This window comes from Ammodytes marinus (assembly GCF_949987685.1).
Source record: "Ammodytes marinus genome assembly, chromosome: 9".
Classification (NCBI taxonomy): Eukaryota; Metazoa; Chordata; class Actinopteri; order Uranoscopiformes; family Ammodytidae; genus Ammodytes; species Ammodytes marinus.
In genome coordinates this window covers 26,287,543-26,308,396 of record NC_137213.1, presented here as the reverse complement: position 1 = coordinate 26,308,396, position 20,854 = coordinate 26,287,543, and the positions used below count along the sequence as shown (strand labels likewise).

Sequence of the window (20,854 nt, the reverse complement as noted above, 5' to 3'; positions counted from 1 at the left end):
ATTACTTAGTGCATAATATGAAACAGCTATACATACAGAAACCTGTCTATGATCTCACATACTGATGAATAATGTGTGTTCTGTGCAGACAATAAGTCCCTTCCATTCATGGCCATGCTGAGGAACCTGAGGAACATGATCATTAAAGGAATCAGTGAAGCTCATCACAGGAAGATCCTGGGCAGACTGACCAATAAGGTGAGGGCACGGCAGTGACACGTCCAAATCCTTATTCTAACACCATTAGTAAAAGGTTCAGAGAGTTGTTGTCCAAATTGATGACATTTTGTATTTAAATGTACTTTCAGACAAAGAATCAGATTTGTAACCTTGTATCTGTGTTTATGTGTGTACAGAAAGCCGTGATTCAGAGTCGACAGTTCCCCTTCAGATTCCTCGCTGCCTACAAAGTCATCATGGAGCTTCATGCTATGGGTGAGATACAGAAACATCATGTGGCACAAAAACTCCAAGGACGGGGTACCGCATAATACTTATCAAGTGTTTAGAAAGAAGGGAAACTAACACATCAGCCTAACTTTATGCCTCTCTTTTCTGCAGCCTCTGCGTCACAGAAAGCTCTCCCTCCGGTTAAAGAAATCCTGAAGGGAATTCTGAAGAAGGTTCCCCGGAGCAAACGCTTCGAACGTCAGGACTGGGACACCACCCAGAGGAGCAGGATCAAGGTGACACTCGGAGTGCCGTTTATCTATCGGCTCTACAAGATGAAGAAGGCACAGCTGCTCAAGGCCTGGTATGAAAATCAAGTTTAAACAGTTTTTACTCTGATATTATTCTAGTTTATTTCATTTATGCTAATGACTGAAGTAGCACAGTACCAATTAAGTTTATTTCCAGTTAATTATATCTGTTTAGGTTAATCTCTTTAGGTGCACCAACCGTGACTGCACAGGCAGGGTCAAGTACAGAGTAATATGGCCAGGGGTGAGAAAAAATAAAGGATAGAAGGGAGTTTATTTTTGATTTTTTTTACATTATGCACTTCAAGAAAAAAGTCGGAATGTTGTTAAAAAAATTTAAATGTTGAGAATAAAGTAAACGATTAAGTTGTAGTGTAACATGCAAGTTTTTGTGTGTCGCAAGAGCATACTTAATTGATCTTTGTATACTGTATATCAATCGACATTTTGGCATCAATAGGAAATAAGTAACCTAGTAAAAGATTACTCTGAGTCGCATATACAGCAAGATTTTTAAAAACGTCCTATTTCTCAGAAGTATTTAGACAGTTTTTATTTCAGTAAGATGCAACATTTATTTGATTTTCTCAGTTAAAAAGACAAAAAAAATCAAATTATTATTTTTTTGTCACGTACCTAGTTATACAGTGTAACCTTATGTGTGTGTGTTCACCCAGTCAGAAGCAGTACTCCGTTGCTCTGTTGGACCGTTACCGTAAAGCGTTGGAGACAGCTGTGCAGCTCTCGTGTCGTTACAACGTTCCCCCGCTGCCCGGACGGACCGTCATCCTGCTGTCTGCTACCATGGATACCTGTCAGGGCTTGGATAAGCAACCGGATTTCTGTCTTCCACCGGACCCAGAGGGGAAAGACAAGGGAGAGGAGGAGGAAGAAGAAGAGGAGGAGGAAGAGTGCAAGTCTAGAAGAAGGAAGAAAAAGCAACTGGATGACGACTCGCTCACTCCATCGGTACGGGGCCAGTTGTCTTCTTAATAGACTGACATATGAGCTGTTTGAGGCAGTGTTTGTTTTTTAAAGGTCAACTATTACGCAAATTGCACTTTTCTCATATTTCTTTTTTCTTATTCCCTTTTGTCCAAAATACCTAGTCAGATGTATCTCCCCTTATGACATCATAGGGTAGAGCCACCCCCTCCCCACCACCCATTACCAACTTAACTTGGAACTTATCTCCCCTATTTTCCTTGTCTCAGGTTTGGGAGATTGGAGTTTTGCTCTCTCTGATGATCGGTAGCAGTGCAGAGGACTGTCGGATCTGTTTAGTTCGCTGGGACTTGACCAAAGAAGTCAAGCTGGAGTCAGATGTGGTTTTGGATAATGTCAGGAGCGTGGTCAAGCAAATAAAGGTAAGGCGCTTTTTATTTTTCTTCCTATGGCAAAATTATCTCTTCTATTTATTCAACAGAAAAAAGTTACTTCTAAGAAAGTTATTTTACAAACAACTTTACAAAAATAATTAAAGCCACTACGAGTAACTTTGTCAGTTGGCGGCCCCTTTGGACAAAAGCGGTAGTATTTTTACGACGCCAGCTGTCGTAAAGCTGTTTTCTAGCGCGTGCCAGCCGTGCGAGAGTCAAATTATTAGGACGCAATAAAGTGTGAGGGCACCGGACTCTTTTCGGCTCCGTGAGAGTGGTTGGTGACTCTGCATCAACTAATGCCAGTCAGTGCCACACACACCTGATTGCAATGAGTTGATGCAGTGTCACCTAACTACTCTCACGGAGCTGAAAGATTCCGTGTCCTCACAGAAAGCGAATGAACGAGAGACGGCAGTTAGTATGGATCACGATGAGGTAATGCGTTTATGTTGTTGTAAATAATGACTATTTCAGATGAATAATGGTCATCTGATGATGGTGAAGCAAAGTAAACTTGGTTTTAGTACCGCTCATTTATTTAGGAGTAAACACTGCAGTCTATTTCGCTCCTGTGAAATTGTGTACACGTTGCTTGGCAACGCCCTCTTCCCGCCCGTCTATCACTCTCACTTTTAGCTTTTCTTCATTGCATTCTCTTTTTTTTCTTTGATGGTTCAGCCCCGTTATCAGTCATTATGGCGACAAATAACGTCAAACAAGGCTCCCGCTCCCCTTCCCTCACCTGGAGGGATAGGCTTCTCAAATCGCGTTGCTGTGCTACACTGAAATCTGCTACCAATACGGATATGTGACCATAGAGCCTGCATGCGCAAACCGAAAATCGGACTGGGTGTGCGACCAGACCAAATGCAGTAATAAAAACTATATAAAAACGTCTTTCTTTGCACTGATGGTCTTGTTTGCTGTTAAAGGTAATTTATGATTATCAGAGGAAACATGGCTGTTTAAAATATATTTAAATGTTACTCGTAGTGGCTTTAAACTAAGAAGTATACATCTAATACAGATGGACACACCTGAATTTGTTGCATTGGTAGATTGACAGATTAGCTTTGTTTTCAAGGTAGTTTCTGCTCATTGAATTTTGCCTTTTCTAAATGAATTCTTCTCTCTCACAGCGTATCGATGAAACCGAGATGGATGAAGAAAAAGAGAAAGAATATCTCCTCTCCTCAATTTTCACCAAGAAGGACAAGGTGAGTTTATTTGTGCATAATGCAGTTTAGTTAATGTTATGTATGTTGAGCAATGCTTGAACAGCCCTTCAAAGCGGCTACGGTAAAACTCCCTGAATGTGAGCATTGAGCGTATTTGAACACAATGCTTCCTCACCTGCTTTTGTATCTCAGGTGGACAACATCATCAATCTGACTGATAGCTATATCAACAGTTACGTGGAGTGGGCCATCAACTGCTACAGGAAGGACGTAAACAACAAAGCCCTTGTAGTGAACATTTTCTTGTCCGACAGGTAATACTCTGATTATTAACCTTTTCACTAGCATTTAGCTCTCAGCTGATTTACAGTTAATTGTCCTGTTTCTAACTCATCCTTAATGCATTTAAGGTGGAGTAAGTGATCCTGGAGAATGCTTGTGTCAAAATCAATTTTGTCAATATCAGTGAATATCTCCTCACAGTCCAGACCACTACCTGTCGTTACTGTGTGCGTGCTAAAAGAAATCTGTGTTAATAAACAATTTAGGCTCTGTAATCTGGCATATAAACAAAGTGTATGTAAACAAAAGGGGCCCACCGTAGCTAGCAACATGCCCGTTTACAGAGCCTAGGCTGTGTATTAACACCAGATTGTTTTTCAGTGCGCACACAGTGCGGACAGGTAGCGGATCTTGAGGAGATATTCACTGATTTCGACTAAAGTAATTTTGTCAAGAAACATTTTCCAGAATCACTGACTCCTCCTTGAATTACTGTATTGACTATTTGCAGGGATCAAGAGATATCCCCCGACAGGAACATTGTGAATCTGGTCGGCTTCAGTGATCAATTGCTGAGGTAAAAATGCTCATTCAAAACCAAAGAAACACATATTTAGATGATTTATATAAATGTATAAAATGTGAATAGCAATTCAACTTTAAAGCAAACTGCTTTCTGATTATGATACAATTATAATGGTAGGATTAAGGAACTTTTATTGTTCATTTAAAAACATTTTTGTTGATGTTTTAAATGTTTTAGGAAAAAAAGCTTTTTTGCCCAAAGTTAGATGAGAATATCGATATCACTCTCATGTCTCAATCTTCTCTTCTAACCCTCGCCAATAAACTGTCATTCATAATTCAATTAATTTAAATGTCAAACTATTTCTTTAACTTTGCGACCACCAGGTTTGTGGCAGAACGAGGATCATCCCGGCTGCTGGACCATGTGGAGCATCTGGACAAACTGTTCAAAATCCCTCCACCAGAGGGCGCTAAAGGCCCAAAGACCACAGACAGTGTCCTCGCAATACCAGCCAGCCCCAAGTTAAGGTAATATTTGTCTGAGTGTTTTTTTTTATTACGTTAGAATGACCCTTGTAGATCTACATAGGAGCGGGGAGTTTCTACAGTAGCACAGAACGGACAAACATTATGTCCTAGTGGGTGTCCGCCAGAAATGCACAGTTGGAAGACGAAAACGAAGTATTATGGAATCAGTAACTAAATACATCTTCATCTCATCACTTGATATTTTAGAAAGACTTGAGGTAGTGGTGTAACTATGCAACATTTAGTAACTAGCTTCTTGTCTTGTTGAAGGCCAACGTAGCTTCTGTAAATTCCTTGTAGGTGGCCTTGCAATCTAGAATCTCACCACTAGATGCTGCTGAAATACTCCAATATTACACTCTGTACCTAACATTAAATGCCAGGAGACGTTTTTATACCCCACTTATCTCACACTGCTTTAACTCCTTCCTCTGTCGGTCAGGTGGCGAGGTGTGCGTGTGTTCATCTCGTCCACCTTCAGAGACATGCACGCAGAGCGGGACGTGCTGGTGCGCAGTGTGTTCCCGGAGCTGCGGCGCCGCGCGGCCTCACACTGCCTCTACCTGCAGGAGGTGGAGCTGCGCTGGGGCGTGACGGAGGAGGAGTCGGGCCGGGCCGCTCAGCTCTGTCTGTCTGAAGTCTGTCGCAGCCAGATGATGGTGGGCCTCCTGGGGGAGAGGTACGGCCTGGTGCCCCTCACACCTCAACTCCCCGACCTGCCACAACACAGCTGGGTAAGACCTGTCATTCTGAGATTTAATGTTGTTAATTAGATCAAATAAAATCAGTTTTATTTGTATAGCCAAATATCACAAATAGACATTTTCCTCAGTGGACTTTACATTCCATACAGTATGACACCCTGCCCTTAGACCCTTAGCTCGGCTTGAATTAATGAATATAAGTGAGGCACTGATTCTGTGCAAGAACCATTTTTTACTGAGATTTGGATTACAACTTCTCCTTTATTCTCCAAGACCGGGGAACATTTTTATTTAAAAATATATATTTAAAAATATGTGAATTTGAATTTCAGAAAAATATTGAAAAATAAACTTAATTTTTATCTTTGTGTGCAGCTGGCGTCGGCCCCGGCAGGTCTGTCCATCACAGAAATGGAGATCCGTCAGTTTGAGGCTCTTTACCCCGACACGGCGCATCAACGCATGTTCTGCTACTTCAGAGATCCAAACATCACCAAGTATGCAACACATTCTCACGTTCACACATCTCAACTTTTCCAAAAAAACATTATTTTAGCTCAAAATATTTGTGTTTCCATGAAGTTGGATTCAATGCTGTTATCCTACACGGTTTGATGGAAATATATTTAACCTTTTCTTACTGTCTTAATTCCATATTCCTCCGCTGTTTCTCAGATCAGTTCCAGTTGCTTGGAAGTCTGACTTTGTTCCTGAATCTAAAGAGGCTGAATCCAAAATGGCCTCTCTGAAGATGAGGATCCGGGCCAGTGATGTCAAGGTCACGGAAAAGTGAGTGATTTTGTTCACATCGGTTCTGCCATGAAAGTTTACCGTACTTTTAGAATTATATCTAATTTTTGACTTTTATTTTTGAATGTTGTATTTCTTCGATCGAATCCATTAATTTTCTTTATTGACATTTTGGAGGGGAAAAATGGCATATTTCAAGTTAGACCACTCAAAACATAATTGTAATGTCTTAGCTGAGCCTACTTGTCTTTTTTTTTTTTACTGTAGTTACCCGTGTGAGTGGGGAGGTGTAGTGGAGGGGAAGCCGTATCTGAAAAACCTGGAGGACTTTGGAAAGGTCGTGCTGGAAGACCTGTGGACGGCTGTCGTCAAGCAGTTTGTGGAAGTTAGTTACGCTGACGATACAATCAATTCCATTTGCAAACTCCTCATTTGTGTGGCGTGGAGATAAACTTGTCATTATTTTGCCCGTGTGTCAGGAGGATGGCGAGGCGGAGGCCGTGTCCGATGTGGTGGAGCAGGAGAAGCACCAGGGGGCGCTGCAGAGGCAGTTCTTTGGCAGACACAAACAGCTGGCTGTTGCCGTGGAGACAGTGGAAAAGGCCCAATCAAAAGGAGGGATGATGGTGGTGGGGGGAGCAGCAGGAGAGGGGAAAACCGTCTTCATGGTAAATGACTATGGATTAATCTGACAGTTTTTTTTCTAAAACAGTTGATTAAGAATGAAAAATTTCATGAAATTTAGAAAAAAATATAAATGTCACAACTTATTTGAAAATAAGATGACGTCCAAAAAGGTTTCAGTTTTCCGACCCATTGAAAAAAGTGTCAAATCCACACATTGGAAAAGCTGGAACCAGATGATTTTTGAAATTTGATTTGAACGCATGTTTATTCCTCTCCTCTCAGGCCGCTCTGGCCGACGCCCTGAGAGGTGATGTCATCTCCTACTCTGCAGCTGCCAGCCAATCAGCTCGCTCCGTGGAAAACCTGCTGCGATGCCTCGTTCAGTGGCTGAGGAAGATGAAGGAAACTGGGGAGGAATCACCTCTACCCCGCTCCTACAGGTAGCTAGATTTAGTTTTGTGATTTTAAATTACTTGTGTATTTTATGATTCATTATTTTATGGATCTTTTCTTTTATTGACTTGACACCTTTAATGTATTTGAATTGTCCTTAAATATTCACAGGTATGTCATATTGTCTGTGCACTAACTGTGACATTTACTTTTTTTTTAATTACGTTTGATCACAGAGATCTGCTGTCAGAGTTCCACTCCAGTTTGAGTGACAGGAAGAAGAAAAGCCCTCTGGTGCTGCTGGTTGACGGGGCGGAGCTTGTTGGAGACGCCAGAGGTCAGCTGTGCTCTGATTGGATACCACAGCAGCTTCCACAGGTCAGTCATGTATTATTACTTTATAACTTGTACAAATCAACATTTGGCCAGTTTAAAGACATGCGTATCTTACTAAGAGTGCATGGTTTGGATGAATTTCTACATCCATGTCTCCTTGTATATTTATGGGATTAAAGGTGCAGTGTGTAGAATGTATTGCTATTTTTAAGAACACAAGTAGAAGGTTGTTAGAAATGGATCATAATATTCATTCAATCTTGAAAATAAAACTTTTTTTGTATTATCTTAGAATGAGCCCATTATATCTACAAAGGAGCGGGGCGCTGAGGCCGCTATGTTTCACTGCCATGGTTCTACAGTAGCACAGAACGGACCAACTTAAAGGCCTGACGCGATTCACTCTTTTTTTCCTTGTCAGGGTGTGTGTTTGGTCGTGAGTGTCACATCCAGCGCAGCTCTGTTACAAACGCTGGCTAAGAAGAAAGGCGCCATGCTGTTTGCCCTGGGACAGCTGACTGTGCCGGACAGGAAGGAGATAGTTCAGAGGGGACTGGACTCGTTTGGGAAGAAGCTCAGTGACTCTGCATTCAACAACCAGGTTTTTCTCATATGTTTTGAACTGCAGACATGTTACACGGTACCCACGGGATCTTAAAAACTATTTTAAAAAACATTGAATCTAATATTCTAAAAATAAGGCCTAAAAAGTGTTGAATTTTACTGCAAAGTATTGATTTTAATTTACAAAGGTCTTATATTTTTTGATTGACCCTTTTTTTTTAATACTTGGAGAGGGGTCGTTATGTGACATATAAGCACTTTTTGATTTTGTTGTTGTACACACGTACTTCTCAAAACTATTGTTACAATATATCAATGTGGATATATTAATATGAGTTTTAAAAATGTCTTTATTAAAAGTACCTTTTTAAATGCATCAGAATTTCCATTATATCCTTCCTGCGTTAGACAGTGTGCCCTGACTTTGGCATTCAATTCCATTTTAAGTGGCAGTAAAAAGGTACCAAAAACATCCCTTGGGGTACCCTGTAATAACAATATCTCCAATTTGTGTTTCTGTGTCTGGTGCTCCCATTGATACTAAACAGTATTTGTATCTCCACTTGTACAGCTCCAGACCCTGATTATGAAGAAGGGAGCAGTGAGTCCTCTCTACCTGCACCTGGCCTGTGAAGACCTCAGGAACTTTGCATCCTTTGATAAGGTTAATATCACTTTTTGTCCAAAATGTTTATTGAGTAGATTTTGAACAGCCTTTTTTTCTTTTTATAAATAAAAAAAATACTATGTACAGGTCTTAAAAATGCACACATTTTCTGTAATAACCTTCAGAATAGTTCTAAAATGATTAGTTGTGGAAGTTAATGGAAAGTTTAGTTGATGTAAATGCTTTAAAAGTTGAGATATTTGGCTCAGTCTATTGAAAACTACTACTGAAAACTAACGTTGAGATAATGGCTGTTAAAGACGGTTGTATAGGAAATATATACATTGACACTACCAGACAAGGTCTGGTAAATCATACATCTTAATGAACATTACGGACCTTTTATTTATACTTGTATGAAAGAAGACATGTTATTGAAGCAAAATAGCCAAACATCAAACAGAGGTTGAATAAACAATGCAGTGTCTTGCCTTAAATAATTTGTGTAACTTGGTGTATGCACGCAATTATTAACTTGTTGATTTAAATACAATGATGACACGATACTTGTCCCCATGTCCCAGTTGAAGGAGAGCCTCCAGGACTTGCCTCCTTCCCTGAGCCAGCTGGTGCTCTTCAGCCTGGACAGACTGTGTGTTCAGTACAGAGACATGTTGGGGCTCCGCTGGGCACTGGCAGCACTCACCGTCAGTAACAATGGTAAGATGAGTTTTTTACCATGAATTTTTAACTTTATTGTGTGTTCAATGGGGTAAAAGTGACTATGAGGAACTTTTTCAAACAGTTTAATTTTTAGTATCAACAAAAACTGAAAGCTCCTCATAGCTACTTCAATAACTAATGAGTGATCAATTCAGATTGTTTCTCGTAGTTACTTTAAATTGGTATGTACTGCAATACAGCGAGAGCTTTTAATATATTATTTGCTGGGTTGCCTCAACATTCTCTCCTCTTGATCTACAGGGCTGAGGGAGAGAGACTTGTACTCTGTTCTGAACACATGCAACGACCTGTTCTCACGCGACGTACAGGTCACATGGCAGGAAGCACTGCAGCTGTCCAGGAAGCCCAAAGGACGCATCCCCATGGCAACTTTCACCCGCATAGTGCAGAATTTACAAAGGTGCGAATGCAATATGAATTTAAAAGCGGACCATAACCATAAGATACAGATTCTGGTAAAATTTCCCCCAGATGACTTTGGTTGCTTTTGAAAATTTGATAACAAGTTGATAAATAGACACATTTTAGTATTTATCTTTACATGACTCTACTAGAATAAGCAGAAATCTTAATTTATTTTATTTTAGGATTTCAGGTTTTATTTTTCCAATTATACATGTTGCTCTTGCACTAAAATTAAAGACAACATTCATATTTCATCACCATATGACATTAAAGAGAGAAAACACATTAAGGAGAAAATTGTCTTTCAGAAATACTTCAATTGGTCTTCAGTTGCTCCCATTTTAGAATATAAGTATATATTTATTTATGTAGATCTAAAGATGAATTATAGATAAAGAAAAAGTAGGATGGTATATTAAACCTGTTTGGTTCCTTGTATCTGCAGTCTGATTGGTTCGTCTCGTTGCCATGACACTGACGACCTGGTGGCTCTGACCAATCCAGAGATGAGGAGCGCCTTCGAGGACTTTCTCCTCCCAACAGAAACCCACCGAACCAGAGCACACCTGGTACTGGCAGGTAAAGTAACAGTGTGTTTAGAAGTCAGTATAAGTCACTGTATGTGTTTGTTTTCTGGGACAAAAGTTTTTTTTCTTTGCTTGTTTATTTGAAGAAAAAAAAAGTAAGTTCTCAACCTTTTGAGAAACACACCAATGTATTCAAAATAATAAAAAGTGTAGGAAAACATATTTAGTATAAATCTTATTTTGATTAAACTCTGGAATAACGAATTCTCATATTTTTTTTCAAATTAATTTTCAACAAACACACAAATTGTACAATGTCTGCACAATGCAGAAAAGACACCAATAAAATCCATAACCCATTCCTTTATCAAGTCACTGAATGTTTAAATTAGTCTTGTAACACTGCACTTTTTTTTCATACAGCTCATCTGTGGGCGCTATCTGACCCAATGGGCTCAGACACCTTCCTGCACTGTGAGGCCGACTCTGTCATGCACCTGCCTTCACACCTGGTTAGTCTTTTTCAATCACCACCCAAAACTAAACAGCTACACAGTAGGAGCGATAGTACTTTGGCGCTTGGATATAGAAGCTTAAAACAAGTCTCCTGCAATACAGTCAACAAGCACTATATATTATTTTTATAGATATTGTTTCTGAAAAACCTGCAGACTGACGGTGGTTTTTACTTGTTCTATTTTATTGGTAAACCTTCATCGGTTATCACTCAATCTTAATTTCAATTTTAGTATGCCTACGTCCTCTTACTGTCTTCAGTCCCTCCTTTCCAGTTTTATTTAGTGTTTGAGAACCCTGCAATAAAATGTAATGAAAGCCGAGAGTATGTTAAGCACTCTTGACTGTGTTGGTGTTGAGCTTACGTAGCTTGTAGAGAGAGAACTTTATAGGCCCAAAACATTCTCCAGAAAATCAACAGTCAATTGATTTTCGATTTGAACTTCTTGCTCCCTTTTGTCCGTCTTTGTTTAGATTCAAAGTGGCCAATCGGAGGCCCTTCATTCGCTGCTCTCCAGCTACTACTTCCTGTATGCTAATGTTCGCCACGGGCTCCTGCACCAACTCCTGGAGACCTACAGCTTGTATGGTGAGTATGCATTATACTGTGATAGTTGTTAGATGATTCTCCGTTTTAATCCTAATCAACATATGCTTGTATGCCGCTGAAATACATTGTCTCACATTTATTTAACAAACCTCCACTTGATAATTTATGGCTAAATCAAAAATCCTAAGATCTGTATCCTCTCGTTGTAACCTTTTCTTGTAGACGAAAAGCAGTGGTCTGCACCCTCATGTAAGTTTGATTTATTTTTATGTAGATATTCATATTTAAAAAAATTACTGGTGCCTTTGTCTGTGTGATACCAGAAATGTATGACAACTCTCTCTTTGGAATATTTTTTTATTTTGTCAAGTAATGTTCCTATATGTTTTTTTATGCTTTTGTCAACTAAACATTTAACTTAAAAAAAAGAAGTGTGTTTTATTCCATCTTCAGACATGTTTTCTCTTTGCGTTCTCAGTCAGCCTTCAGTCTAGTCTTGACGACCGTCGTAGTTTCCTGCGTCGCCATGGCTCCCTGCTCTCCTCCTGGCCGGCTCTGTTTGTTCAACAGGCGCTAAACGAGCATCCCGGCACCGCGGCCCACCTCTGGGCCAAATGCATGATGGGTAAAGGAGGGGTCCGGGCAGTGGAGTTGCTAAACAATGACAGTCAGTCCCTTCAGGAGACCAGGTAAGCAGCAGGTTATAGGTGTTATCAAAATCGCTTTTTATCAAAATATACAGCGTAGGCTCTGTAAACTGGAATGTTCACAAAGGCTATGTAAACAAAGGGGGCCCACCATGGCTAGAAACATGCCCCTTTACAGAGCTGAAGCTGTGCATTAACACTGGATTTATTTTATAGTATTGGACCGTGAGGAGATATTCGCTGATTTTGACAAAAAGGGACTTTGTCAACATGCACTCAGTCCCCAGAATCACCGACTCCACATTTAATTTTTGATTAGATAGGGATTTATATAAAGAATGCGTTGATAGTTGTTCCTGTGTTTGGTTGCAGTGAGCTGGTGTCCACCTTCTCCTCTGAGCCGACCTGTTTGTATCTGAGTCCTGAGGCAGAGCTGATGGTGGTCGGCACGGGACGGGGAACACTGCATTTCATCAACACACAGACCGGACAGGTAGGAACCAAAGATAACATATAAAAGGTTTAGAACACCATTTACTGTGGACATGTGTTTTTTTTTTAAAACCTCTATTTGGTGTATGTTCTTCCCTGTGTCGGTTTTTATTTTAATTTTTATCGTGTCACACATTTAGCCGAAAATTTTGCTATGCATATTGGGTTTCTCTAATCCCCTACCCCAATTACAGTGACCAAGTTTTGTGTTTACATCATGGTTTAAAATTAGAATCCTGCTGACATGTAAACATGACATAAACATGTCTACCTAATATCAACTCCCTTGTTGCTGTGAACAGGAAGTGAAATCTCTGGTGAGCAGCTGTGACGGCATCTCGAGCTGCGTCTTCCTGAATGACGGTCGCCTGGGTACGACCTCGTTTGACGGACGGATAGAAATCTGGGACGTCGCAAACAGCTGCAGGTGAGGGGACGAGATGGAGGGAAGATACGAATGTCTTATCGTGTGGTTTCAGTATTTGTTTGGCTTAATGAATCAATCAATGGATCAACATTTATTTATACAGCCCTTTAGAGCGAACAGCAGATTTACAAAGCGCTTTGTATCAACAAACATACACAGTAAAATCAGAAAAACTTTCATAAAAGCAGCAGGAACAAAGGAAAATGTCAAGCCACAACTGTGTATTCAAAAGCCTTTCTAAATGAATATGTTTTGAGGTTCAATTTAAAATGAGCTGCGTCTGTGTTAATGATGTTGGAATAAACTAAACACGTGTTTCTTCTCGTTGTAGGACGGCTCTGATCGAGGCCCACACCAACACTATCACAGCCAGTGACATCACCGCAGACAGGAAGCACCTAGCAACCGTGTCGCTGGACTTCATGCTCAAAGTTTGTCTCAAACCGACTTCCATTCAAAGACTTTACTGCTATTAAATAAGACAAAGTTATTGTTTATCAAACACGTCAGCGTAACCTATTCTTAATTATGTTGATCTAATGTTTGCTCTTCAGGTGTGGTCCTCTACTAAAGGTAGCGAGGTAGCGTCTCTGCTCAGCTCCAGCCCGTTGAACTGTGTGACCTTCCACCCCGAGGGAAACCTTCTGGCTGCCGGCTGCTGGGACGGGAACGTCATTCTATGGAACTGGCTCCAGAATAAAACTCTAACGGTAAGTTATTATCGTTAGGGACAAGGCTACACAAACAGGTGCTACAGTCTGATTCATGCTCTCTCTCTCTCTCTCTCAAAATACAAGCAATCATTTTTGACGGAGATAGTTAGTTAAAATTAATGAAAATTATAGTATTGACACTTTAAAGTAACAGCAAGTGATATCCAACTACTTTTGCACAAGTATTTCACTTGTGCCTTATGGGTAATGTTTTTTTCAAGGAATGTTCAACAAGTTTAATGCTCAATGTTATAGACATTTAAATTTTCTATTTCTCTTCCTCTCTCAGTCACTGTGCGGTCACCAGCGTTCAGTGCGTAGCCTGTCCTTCTCTCCCCAGTCCTCGATGCTCGTCTCTGGGTCGGTGTGTGGGGAGGTGAGGGTCTGGGCTGTCAACACCTCCACCTGTGTGGGATGTTTCCAGGCTCACAGCGGAGCCACACAGGGACTGGCCTTCCTGGACGGAGGGAGCATGTTGCTAAGTGCCGGGGCCGATCACACGGTGAGACCTCACTGTCGAAACACCTTTAAATACTGTTTGCTGTTGGTAAATCTGTCTGTCTGTCTGTCTGTCTGTCTGTCTGTAACTGATTGTTGTTTTATTTTCCCAATCAGGTCTATCTGGAGAATGAGACCCTGTGTCTTAATTACATTACCTGTTTAAATAAAGGTTAAATAAAATGTAAAAAAAAAAATGGATCAGAGACATTAAACTGGCTGGATTATTATCATATGTTAACAATACTACTTCACTGACTCAACTACTCTTAATTGACCAAAATGTAATTGCAAATAAATGATGATGTGTTGTTTATCAAGGACTTGCATATGTGTTCTAAAAGAAATATAATCCTGATGACATTAGGAGAGATGACTTTTCTTTTTTTTCTTTTTATATAAAAGAATACCTTCTTTCTGAATTTGCTTTAGTGAAAACAAACAAACTGTAGTCCTTCTTGTGAGGCCGAGCACCCAATCGAAATGACCTCTTAATAGCACATTGTCACTTTATTTTGAAGTGAATTCTTCTTGTCCTCCTGCAAAACAGCTCCAGCTCTGGTCAGGGGGACTTGGACGTTCTGTCAAATCATTAAAAAGGGTCAAGGTAAGATCTTGTTCATTATTGTTATTAGCTCATTTTTATTCATCTCACATTCTGAAAAAAAGCCACCTGCCTTTTGGTTGAACAGAAAATAAATACTCTGCCAGGTTGTAACATTACTTATTATCATGTATTTTCCAGTGCGATCCGGAGCCTCCGCTGAAGAAGCAGAAGTCTGCGCAGTCTGACCCTGCTGCTCTGTGTGTGGCTGCTAACGGGGACTATGCTGCTGTGGGTTACCACGGCGCCGGCATCAAACTATTCAGTCTCAACCCAGGTTTGTTTATGTGCTAGGAATATAGACATGTATTTATGTACATATATGATTCTTTATTTATTAACTTCTTTACTTTCTAGAACAGAGAGGAAATTTGTATTAGTTTTGAATTGGAGGTTAGAAAGGTTTCTACAAAAACTGTATGAGTGATTCAACTAAAATAACAAGGCTAGTGGCTTTGTCAATGATTTTTTGAAAGTTCTTGTTCACATTTACGGCATACTACAAATAGTTTATATATAAATATATATAGCTATATAATACTTATTTGTTTTAACCTCAGCTGAGGAGATCTGGGCCCCCGAGCACCTGGATGTGTCCGTATATTGCCTCTTGTGGGTCTTTTTGGATGCGAAGGAGAACGAACCCAAGATGTTGGTTTCTGCTGGAAGCGACAAACGCCAGAGGGTCTGGAAGAAAAAGAGCCCAGAAGACGAGGGATGGATGGGAGGCCTGGAAATGTGGGGGTTGTTTGCTCATTTAGGCATCGTCCTTTCCATGGCACAAAACTCCACATACCTGGCTACAGCCGCAGGTGAGTGTGGATGAAAAACATGACTCACGGAAGCGCTCGTGTTGTAGTGGTCTCCTTTTCTAAAAAAATTTCACTTGCGGGATTTTTTCTTTATTAACATTTACACCTCCTGCATTCCCCTTTTTAGATGACTTCTCCATCGCTCTGTGGTTGCTTGACGATCTGGACGTGGACACCTGTGTGGACGCTCATATGATCTTGAGGGGCCACAGTGGAGCCGTCACATGTCTCGCTTTCAGTCCTGATGGTGAACAGCTGCTCTCTGGTGGGAAAGATCAGGTACAGTGTGTTTGTGAGATTATATGACTTGTTTTGATACAGACACTAAATGTGTCGATGCAAAACAAGTGTTGGACTCAAACAGATTTTATAGCGATACGCAACAACATGACACAATATACTGGGAGACAGCATTTAGAGATTTTCAAGAAGAATTTTCCAACATTATTATATGTACAAACCGGTAAGTCCTGATTCTTAATGTGATGTGTTTATACTAAACACTAACTAACTTTAAGGGATGAGAGAGGCTATTGCGTTTCTTTCCATGCTGTAAAGCTTCTAACAAACCAAACTTTAATATGTAATTCTGGGACAAAAGTATTTTCTTATTGCTAAATCCGATTGAGAAGTGTATGTGTTTGATTTGGTCATCCACTGCAGGCATAATTGAAGCAATATGGTTCCTTGACAAAGAAAAAAAAAATCTCTTAAATGTATTCACTGAGATATTTCTTGGACTATATAACCATCTCTCCAGCTCCTACAATGGCCCTATTAAGCTGTTGTATCTTGAAACTATTTGAATGAGGTGTTGATTAAAGATGTAGTTCTGGTTTTTCTCTGTTTTCAGGCGCTGGTGGTTTGGGATATGACTTTGTCTCCTGCCGTCCTCTCCAAGTCTCTGCCTCACTCTCACAGAGACTGGATCACCGGCTGTGTGTGGACGGAAGACTGTGTGGTAAATATAACATTACATTTAATTTTTTTATACAAGTCTTATAAGGAAATAACATTATTCTCATCTTTACAAGGCAAGTTTATTTATTTAGCACAATTCAGACACAATTCAGGCCAATCAAAGTGCTTCACAGGGTCACGAAATACATCAAGATTAAAATACATCAAGCATAGAATACACATTAGTAAAGTTAACAAAAATTTAAAATAAAAGTCTTATAAGGAAATGACATTATTCTGCCTTTGAGTAAAGCTATTACTTGAGAGAGACATGTTACTATGATGTTATTTACAGAGTGTTTGTTTACCTGTTCCAGATTAGCTCTTCAAACGATGGGCGGCTTTGTCTGTGGGATCTGGAGGCGGGACAACGTCTGAAAGAAATCTCCTGGAAGAATCCCCTCACATCTGTCTGCTGTCTGGTGAGATCATTATACATCTGTCTATCTATCAGAGAAAAAAAAGACATCTAAAAATACTGTACACAGGTCTTTAAAAATGCATTTTCGGATTGTTTTTAAGAATGATTTTAGTATTGACTTGGTATTTGTTGTTAATGTGTGCAGGGACAGTACGTGATGGCCAGCTGTGCAGAGGGAGCGCTGCATGTTTGGAGCTGGGAAACCAACATAGAAATCTGCCACATCGCCGCACACAAGCAACGCATACACCACTGCTCCCTGCTGCCAAACACAGGTAAACAAGTGTCTCCTATCAAGTGTCTCGTTCTTTATTTCATATTATAATATCCGCAATATCAAAAGCCTTACCTTGACATTAATATTTGTTTTTTTTTGTTTTAAATTCCTGCTATTTTTTGAAGGCAAGAACAAAGAAGCTAAACCGGGAGACATGACTGTTCTGACTGCGTCTGATGACGGCACAGTGCAGCTCTGGAAACCACTACAGGTCTGTCGCTTAAACATGATTTAATTTTTTATTCATTTATGCCTATTTTAAGTTTTAATTAATCAATCAATCAATCAATCAATCAATAAATAAATAAATAATTTTTTATTTAAATGACCATGCGGCATGGTCCAAATATACTTAACAAATTAAAAAACATAGGACAAAGTAATAATCAAATATAATATATATAAATTGATGAGAAAACAACTTAATAAGATCCTGGACCATGATCTTGGACACTGTCTCAATTCGTTTTTTGTCACATCTCGTATCTTTGCGTACAGGTGGAGCACTTCAACACCTTCCAGGGCCACAACGGCGCGATACATGGAGTCGTTTGCAAGGAAGGAATCCCAGTATTCCTCACTGTTTCTGAAGACTGCTCACTGCGGAGCTGGACATGGACAAAAGGTTAAAACTTTACATTTACTTTAATAGTCACCTCTCTTTGAAGAAGACTGGTACCTGGTTACCTGTGTATCCGCATGTGCTGGTATGTGTGTGTGGCTCTTTCTTTAAAACAAAAAAAAAAACTGTGTGTGTGTGTGTGTGTGTGTGTGTGTGTGTGTGTGTGTGTGTGTGTGTGTGTGTGTGTGTGTGTGTGTGTGTGTGTGTGTGTGTGTGTGTGTGTGTGTGTGTGTGTGTGTGTGTGTGTGTGTGTGTGTGTGTGTGTGTGTGTGTGTGTGTGTGTGTGTGTGTGTGTGTGTGTGTGTGTGTGTGTGTGTGTGTGTGTGTGTGTGTGTGTGTGTGTGTGTTGTGTCTTTTCAGAGCCTCCTCGCAGCCTGAGAGGGACAGTCACGGCTCTGTGCTACTCACACGAAGATGATTTGCTTCTCGCTGGTTATGAATCCGGTTTGCTGGAGATTTGGCACAACACATACCAACACCTGATTGGGCACAAGCAGGTGAAGACAGGCACAGCGGAGAAAATGATGTCTCCTGTTAAATGCTTCTAAGTCCAAAATGAAAGAAATGAAGGCAGACTTTTTAAGATGGCAATGTTTTCAATTACTTTTCCTGGTTGCAAAAATGGCTCTTCCAAATTGATGTAATGGGTATTGCGTTGCTTTATTTGAGTTCTATTAACTTTGTCCTTGTGTGTTTCTTGTCTGTTGCTATGAGTGTTTATTATGCTGCTGCATGTCTGGGCCAGGTCACCCCATGAAAAAATTGATTTTTGATCTCAATGGGTTTCTCCTGGTTGGATAAAGGTTATAATAATAATACATGTATGCTCCACACATGTACTGCATGTTTATTTGTGTTTGTGTATCATGCCCTATGTCTGTTTGTTGGTATCAGACTACAGACAGCGCCGTCACAGCCATCTGCTCCATGCCTGATAACCAGTTCGCTGTCGGCTACATGAAACTTGCTGTGGACATTTGGAAGCTGGTGTGTAATCAACAACACAGCACAGCAAGGTAAACAACGGAAATAGACTTACAATACTCATTTTCATGGTCATGAAAAGGCACATTAGAATGTCTAATTGTTCACATTTTTATATAAAGGCCAAGAGGGCTTAATTAACTTTAAAACAATACATTGTGTTGTGATGGATGGATGGATGGATATATCAAAATGGATAGATAGCAGATTGAAGAGATATTACTAATGTGTCACTTTTAAAGGTTTTAAAGCTCATCTGTGAAATGTGTGATAAAATGAAGGTAAATTGGGTGATTTGAAAATACTTTTTTTTATGGAAGACCTTAAATAAGTTGACATGAGTTTGATTCCACACACTAAGTCGCCTGTCCTGTCCCGTCCTGTCCCGTCCTGTCCTGTGTTTGTGTCCTACAGCCTGGTGAAGGTAAAGACGTACAAAGTGGAAAACCCGGTGGTGCGTCTCATCTACTGCTCCGTGCTGATCGCAGTGTCACAGAATGGAACGATATTTAACATTGAATCTGACGAGGACGTCAAATGGCGCAGCACCGTCTCCAAGTAACACTGCGTACTACTAGTGCACTGCATCAACCAAATGAACCAATCTGTGTCCCGGGATGTTGTAGCTGATTGTTAGGTTTTTGAACTTTTAAAGAAACTAGTGCAGTGCCCGTCCAAAAAACTTGGATGCACACCTTCGTGTCGTGTGCAAGCAATATCCGGAAGCTCAGGCCGATCTGACTAACACTCAGAGAGATATGCGAGTCACAGACACACAGACAGTCAGACAGACAGACAGACAGACGTTTCTTGCTTTATGGATAGATCTTATTTCTGAAAAGTTTTCAAATATAGTGATGTGTTTGTCTTAAAGGTGGAGTCAACAATTCTTGAAAATCAGTGAATATCACCTCACAATCCGCTGCCTGTCATTATTGTGTGAGTGAGGAGATATTCACTGATTGTGACCGTACAGGGATTTTGACAACAAGCGTTCTCTAGAATCGCTGACTCCACCTTCAATGCAGCCTTCTACTGACATATATTTATATTATGTTGCTGTTGAGTTTTTGTGTCTGATGAACTGACTGATTTCATTTTTATTTCAAGCCCCAGAATAAATCAACTAACATTGTGTTGTTGTCATTTAGCTGGAGCCAAAGAACCAGGATTTTTGGTTTGATCCGAAACGATGAGAAAAGCGCGTGGCTGGTGGGCGAAGAGGACGCAAAGGTTAACATCGGCTTCATTGTGAGTTTTGCCAATATGATCTCTCAATGATATCAATTATCTAAGAAAAATTACTTATACTCTTTAAAAAAGGTTTGTTGTAGGTAGCTCTGAGATTTGTTCATGAAAGACAAACATAGTATCTTCAATTAAAGGTGGAGTCAGCGATTGTGGAGAACGCTTGTCAAAATTCCCTCACGATCTGCTGCCTGTCCGTACTGTGTGTGCGCTGAATTTCTGACTCCGACTTTAAATGATAATACCAGTTCAGTTTATCAGTTTAGATTCTAGTTATCACTAGTTAAAAGCTTAATTTTTTTTATGTCTAAGGAGTCTCTACATTACAAATGAAGTCAAACCTTTATTTTATTTATTTTCTGTACATATTAATCAATGTTTCCGTCCCCTTTTCCTCAGTTTTCCATGGGTCCAAAGAATGATCTGATTGGGTCTTTCAGCTCCATGGCCCTTCAGACCGAGGAGGAGGAGCAGAAAGGAAGTCTGATAACGTCTGTGACTGTGGACAGAGGTACTAACATCTCCTACTCACACGGTTTGCAATGCCACTGTTACAGTTAATAGTTGTTGCTAGCTTCTCCACTCCACAAAGCATTTGGAAAACAAAGGGGCTGGAAGATTTGATGGTGATTTGATTTATTACCTGGCTCCCAAGTGCATAAGGTGAAAATATTAACAAGGAAAAATTAGAAAAAAACTAAAAAAAAAAAAAAAAAAAACTTTTAATAAAAGATAAAACTTTCTCCCCAAAAATGAGTTCTTCATTAACTCCAACCCCTTTGAAATACATTTAATTGCAGTTGAATAGAAACAGGAACAGCCATATA

General features: G+C 40.1%; 1 protein-coding gene across 2 annotated transcripts in view; it reads left to right on the top strand.

The window, feature by feature from the left end:
* tep1 (telomerase-associated protein 1) overlaps nt 1–20,854 on the top strand; it is a 29,478-nt gene that overhangs the window by 5,460 nt on the left and 3,164 nt on the right. Inside the window, exons 10-53 of one of the 2 annotated variants that reach the window (XM_080034383.1) lie at nt 89–198; nt 357–435; nt 562–754; nt 1,379–1,670; nt 1,916–2,068; nt 3,241–3,300; nt 3,454–3,575; nt 4,055–4,120; nt 4,456–4,599; nt 5,042–5,333; nt 5,679–5,800; nt 5,979–6,092; nt 6,321–6,438; nt 6,533–6,721; nt 6,963–7,120; nt 7,310–7,451; nt 7,831–8,010; nt 8,545–8,637; nt 9,165–9,300; nt 9,565–9,724; nt 10,175–10,308; nt 10,680–10,768; nt 11,247–11,361; nt 11,545–11,571; nt 11,801–12,011; nt 12,342–12,462; nt 12,764–12,888; nt 13,220–13,319; nt 13,443–13,598; nt 13,891–14,103; nt 14,650–14,706; nt 14,845–14,980; nt 15,264–15,515; nt 15,643–15,794; nt 16,369–16,476; nt 16,793–16,897; nt 17,042–17,171; nt 17,299–17,384; nt 17,672–17,798; nt 18,156–18,292; nt 18,690–18,811; nt 19,194–19,337; nt 19,931–20,030; nt 20,427–20,538. In XM_080034383.1, coding sequence (XP_079890509.1) covers nt 89–198; nt 357–435; nt 562–754; nt 1,379–1,670; nt 1,916–2,068; nt 3,241–3,300; nt 3,454–3,575; nt 4,055–4,120; nt 4,456–4,599; nt 5,042–5,333; nt 5,679–5,800; nt 5,979–6,092; nt 6,321–6,438; nt 6,533–6,721; nt 6,963–7,120; nt 7,310–7,451; nt 7,831–8,010; nt 8,545–8,637; nt 9,165–9,300; nt 9,565–9,724; nt 10,175–10,308; nt 10,680–10,768; nt 11,247–11,361; nt 11,545–11,571; nt 11,801–12,011; nt 12,342–12,462; nt 12,764–12,888; nt 13,220–13,319; nt 13,443–13,598; nt 13,891–14,103; nt 14,650–14,706; nt 14,845–14,980; nt 15,264–15,515; nt 15,643–15,794; nt 16,369–16,476; nt 16,793–16,897; nt 17,042–17,171; nt 17,299–17,384; nt 17,672–17,798; nt 18,156–18,292; nt 18,690–18,811; nt 19,194–19,337; nt 19,931–20,030; nt 20,427–20,538 — 5,982 coding nt within the window. Of the gene's footprint in view, nt 1–88; nt 199–356; nt 436–561; nt 755–1,378; nt 1,671–1,915; nt 2,069–3,222; nt 3,301–3,453; nt 3,576–4,054; nt 4,121–4,455; nt 4,600–5,041; nt 5,334–5,678; nt 5,801–5,978; nt 6,093–6,320; nt 6,439–6,532; nt 6,722–6,962; nt 7,121–7,309; nt 7,452–7,830; nt 8,011–8,544; nt 8,638–9,164; nt 9,301–9,564; nt 9,725–10,174; nt 10,309–10,679; nt 10,769–11,246; nt 11,362–11,544; nt 11,572–11,800; nt 12,012–12,341; nt 12,463–12,763; nt 12,889–13,219; nt 13,320–13,442; nt 13,599–13,890; nt 14,104–14,649; nt 14,707–14,844; nt 14,981–15,263; nt 15,516–15,642; nt 15,795–16,368; nt 16,477–16,792; nt 16,898–17,041; nt 17,172–17,298; nt 17,385–17,671; nt 17,799–18,155; nt 18,293–18,689; nt 18,812–19,193; nt 19,338–19,930; nt 20,031–20,426; nt 20,539–20,854 lie in introns of both variants that reach the window. The other variant, XM_080034382.1, reaches the window with a different exon arrangement.